At 41.7% G+C, this 5000-nt stretch overlaps 1 protein-coding gene across 1 annotated transcript in view; it reads right to left on the bottom strand.

Annotated features, from left to right (window-relative positions):
* The window catches only part of clasp2 (cytoplasmic linker associated protein 2), a 178680-nt gene that overhangs the window by 75520 nt on the left and 98160 nt on the right, over positions 1 to 5000 (bottom strand). The window contains exons 15-19 of the mRNA XM_062047295.1: positions 4711 to 4788; positions 4464 to 4631; positions 4358 to 4398; positions 3992 to 4144; positions 431 to 454 (exon numbers count right to left, since the gene is read on the bottom strand). Coding sequence (XP_061903279.1) covers positions 431 to 454; positions 3992 to 4144; positions 4358 to 4398; positions 4464 to 4631; positions 4711 to 4788 — 464 coding nt within the window. The remainder of the gene's footprint in view (positions 1 to 430; positions 455 to 3991; positions 4145 to 4357; positions 4399 to 4463; positions 4632 to 4710; positions 4789 to 5000) is intronic.

The raw sequence follows: 5000 nt of genomic DNA, 5'->3' as shown, positions 1-5000 counted from the left end.
TCAGCAAATAGGCTGTCAGCCAATTAAAAATAAAGTTTTTGGCGCTTGCGGGTCAAAATCCTGATTAAACTTGTGACGTCTCGTGGACACCCCTGCACTAATGTATTCCCCCTCTTACCATTGTCTGTTCTGGTTCCTAAGGACAGAAAGCGGGAGCAGGATGTAAACATCAGCCTTCAATTCAGTCTCATACTTAACCACGGAACGCTACATCGGTGTGTTACATTTTAATAGGGCTTGTTAACAAAATGAGCACGGCGATGATCTTTAGATGTGTAAAACCAGTGAGCCATGGTGACATGAATGAGGATGAAGCGTGACAAGCTGACAGCAGGGGGGGGGGGGCGCTGTGGCCACACGGTGCGGCACAGCGGAAAAGAGGGAAGAAGGAGGAGGCTGGCGACGGCAGAGCAGAGTGAGATGATCTTACCATCCGTTTTATCAGAGGCATCATCTTTAGGGGCGAAGATGAAAAGGAAGTAAATGAGGAGAAACAGAAGGATCGAAAGGAGGAATGGGGACCAAGGGAAAGGGAAGAAGTGAAGGCAGGAATAATGAAAATAAAGAAAGGAGAAAGGAGAACAGTGCGTGTTAGTAACTGTTCAGCAGAGATGCTCAGTACTGACATCGACAACGAGAGGCTAACCAGGGGTGCATGATAAATATCGGACGGGTAATTATCGGGCCAATATGATCATGATAAACACGATGCCTCAATGAGGTACGGCTAGCCATACTGTGCAGTACAGTGCAGTAGGAAAGGGATTCATGTGGTCCCATTCCTGGGTGGATCTCGCGTGAGAGGAAGAGGTGTTGGTAAATCATTTTGCAATGGAGTCTGCCGAAAATGATGGAAAGCGCCTCTCTACATAGCAACTGAAACTGTGGTCGAAGTTGGAATTGCCACATAACACATTTTAAGATAATTCAACACTCTACTGCCGTCTGGTGAGCCCCCAATTTGTCACGTTTCATGTGTTAGGTCAGGGGCCACATGAATCCCCTTCCTACTGTAGGTGTGCTAGGGTGAGCAATACGGGTGCACAAAACAAACAAAAATGGATGCACGTTCTAATCGCAATTCTTATTCAAGCGGATACTAAATCCATTCATAATTTTCAAAAATATATATATATATATATATATATATATATATATATATATATATATATATATATATATATATATATATATATATATATATATATATATATATATATATATATATATATATATTAAAGTACCAATGATTGTCTCACACACACACTAGGTGTGGTGAAATGTGTCCTCTGCATTTGACCCATCGCCTTGTTCACCCCCTGGGAGGTGAGGGGAGCAGTGGGCAACAGCGGTGGCCACGCCCGGGAACATTCTTTGGTGTTTTAACCCCCAATTTCAACCCTTGATGCTGAGTGCCAAGCAAAATACGGACTATAAGTCGCAGTTTTTTTCATAGTTTGGCCGGGGGTGCGACTTATACTCAGGAGCGACTTATGTGTGAAATTATTAACACATTAGCGTAAAATATCAAATAATATTATTTAGCTCATTCACGTAAGAGACTAGACGTAGAAGATTTCATGGGATTTAGCGATTAGGAGTGACAGATTGTTTGGTAAACGTATAGCATGTTCTATATGTTATAGTTATTTGAATGACTCTTTCCATAATATGTTACGTTAACATACCAGGCATGTTCTCAGTTGGTTATTTATGCCTCATATAACGTACACTTATTCAGCCTGTTGTTCACTATTCTTTATTTATTTTAAATTGCCATTCAAATGTCTATTCTTGGTGTTGGCTTTTATCAAATACATTTCCCCAAAAAATGCGACTTATGTATATATGTTTTTTTCCTTCTTTATTATGCATTTTCGGCCGGTGCGATTTATACTCCGGAGCGACTTATACTTCAAAAAATACGAAGTATAAGTATATATATATATATATATATATATATATATATATATATATATATATATATATATATATATATATATATATATATACACTACCGTTCAAAAGTTTGGGGTCACCCAAACAATTTTGTGGAATAGCCTTCATTTCTAAGAACAAGAATAGACTGTCGAGTTTCAGATGAAAGTTCTCATTTTCTGGCCATTTTGAGTGTTTAATTGACACCACAAATGTGATGCTCCAGAAACTCAATCTGCTCAAAGGAAGGTCAGTTTTGTAGCTTCTGTAACGAGCTAAACTGTTTTCAGATGTGTGAACATGATTGCACAAGGGTTTTCTAATCATCAATTAGCCTTCTGAGCCAATGAGCAAACACATTGTACCATTAGAACACTGGAGTGCCAGTAGCTGGAAATGGGCCTCTATACACCTATGTAGATATTGCACCAAAAACCAGACATTTTCAGCTAGAATAGTCATTTACCACATTAGCAATGTATAGAGTGTATTTCTTTAAAGTTAAGACTAGTTTAAAGTTATCTTCATTGAAAAGTACAGTGCTTTTCCTTCAAAAATAAGGACATTTCAATGTGACCCCAAACTTTTGAACGGTAGTGTATATGTATATATGGGGGAAAAACTTCCAACGCTACGATGACGCCTGCCAAAAAGACAGGTGTTTATTTAAGAAATAATAGATGTATAACAAGCGGTAGACAATGAATGGATGGATAAATTAGGGCTGTAAAATATATTGAGGTAACTCATGTGATTAATCACAAAAAAACTACCTTATTAATCATATGCAGATTATTTTGACTCTACCTGACTTTACCAGAGTTATACAGTCAGTGGTCGGGTCATTGTATTATTGAAAATACATAAATAAAAATAATTACATTGCGTGGCGAAGTTGGTAGAGTGGCCGTGCCAGCAATCGGAGGGTTGCTGGTTACTGGGGTTCAATCCCCACCTTCTACCATCCTAGTCACGTCCGTTGTGTCCTTGGGCAAGACACTTCACCCTTGCTCCTGATGGCTGCTGGTTAGCGCCTTGCATGGCAGCTCCCGCCATCAGTGTGTGAATGTGTGTGTGAATGGGTAAATGTGGAAATACTGTCAAAGCGCTTTGAGTACCTTGAAGGTAGAAAAGCGCTATACAAGTATAACCCATTTATCATTTATTTATTTATTACTAATAATTAATTAGTTTCATGCATACGTCAGTGCAAAGATGAGTGCAGTGATTGCGCTGGCAAATTTCACTCCAAAATACACCCATTTTAGATAAAAGTTGAAAACGAAGAGCAATCAAATAAAATATGTAAAAGATGTTCCTGTATGACAATAAAATTGCATTTGTGTCCAAATAGTGGGGTCTTTTTAAAGTTAATTTAAATTATGCAAGCAGGTAATAACCTGTACTTAATTCTGATTCATCTGATGTAAAAAATTCATCATTTGACAGCACTAGTATAAGGTTGTCAGTACCCGGCTTAAGGCCCAAGCTGTTTGTTTACATGCTTTTTTTATTTCTCTTTGCTATTTGGGCTTATTGGACCCTAATTAGAATACAAACTAGGAATCATCTTTTTATATGATGCATTTAGTCCATAAGTACACAAATGTGTACTTCATGTTTAGTGACATGCTAATTCTTATTTTTCCACTTCTTTTTTTCAAATTCCATTGTATGTTATACTCTTCTGACACCACCAGATGGCAGTATAAGTGTCCACATAAGCGGCCATAAGACTCCAATTCAGTAGTGTACACAATTTTGGAAATAAGAGCTAAAAGGTGCTGTCCACGCATGTGGCCAACTAAGCCTTTAAAAGGAAGTTAAAAAATAAAAAATAAAAAATGGCGCATTTCCTAAGGCAGACACATTGTTACCAGTGAACATGCACCAGAAGCACATTGACCACTGACAAGCCAAGCACAGCACTGGGAAGAAGGAAATAATGAAGTGTGTCTGTGTTATGCTTTTCCTGCCTACAAGATCTAAAACTGGTGTTGTCTGACGCCGCTGCGTGATTGGCCGACGGCCGCGTGACTGTCAGGGCCCTTACCCAGTGAGGAGTAGGAGCCAGGGCACATGCGGGCTGCTCCCTTGGCCTGCCCGACGTGCCGCTGCTTAGCGACCGTGGCGGCGTTTACGTCCACGTCGCTACGGGACCGCTGCAGGGAGGCTGATGGCACCCCGCCCTTTGACCCCGTGGGGACTGATGGGATAGGAGTGTGTTGGAGACAGGGAGGTGATGAAGGGATATATACACATGACAAAACACATGCAGGCAAACACTACACAGTTGGATCCATGTCTGCAACGTAAAATCAAAATATGCTGTATGGACACGGGCAAATGTAGACAAGCATGACAGGAGAGGATCGATGTGTTTCATGGCCTAGTTGGTGTATGCGTGTGCCCCACTCACCTCGGCCCGGGGCTGCGGACCACTTTGAAGTCAGAGGCCGACTGGCGAGAAAGACAAGGTCATTTTCTCCCCCACGCGAGGGACGTGCACGGCGTGGGCGGCTTACTTGAGGCTCTCCTGGGAGGACGACGACGAGCGGTCGCTCTGAGGAAGCGACGCCACGCTGCCGGAGCTTTTCAGGCAGGACTGGAGGGTCTTCTGGTAAGATGGCTCCAGGGAGTTGTACAGGGCGTCCGTCTCGGCGGGAAAGTGGTTCCTCAGGCCCCAGTAAGCCCTGGAGGAAGAAAATAAGAACGTCAGGAGGAGAAGATGGGAATGAGATTTTGTTAAAGATTGTTTTGCACGAGGCTTACTTGCGGGCTTCTACTCTTGCCTCGGAGTCTGCATCTCGAATCCCCTTCTTGATGCTCTCCACTAAAACTGCTGTGTGCCTGTGAGGGAGGGATGGTTCATTGGCACACTTAGCAACATTTAAAGCAGGGGCGTCCTCAATTCGGCACAAGTTCAATAAACAATTTGGCCGAGAGTGGTGCACCCATATCACATACAAACCCCGTTTCCATATGAGTTGGGAAATTGTGTTAGATGTAAATATAAACGGAATACAATGATTTGCAAATCCTTTTCAACCCATATTCAATTG

This window comes from Entelurus aequoreus, linkage group LG05, assembly GCF_033978785.1.
Source record: "Entelurus aequoreus isolate RoL-2023_Sb linkage group LG05, RoL_Eaeq_v1.1, whole genome shotgun sequence".
NCBI classification, from domain to species: Eukaryota; Metazoa; Chordata; class Actinopteri; order Syngnathiformes; family Syngnathidae; genus Entelurus; species Entelurus aequoreus.
The sequence above is the reverse complement of the archived record's forward strand: the minus strand, read 5'-3'. Positions and strand labels throughout refer to the sequence as shown.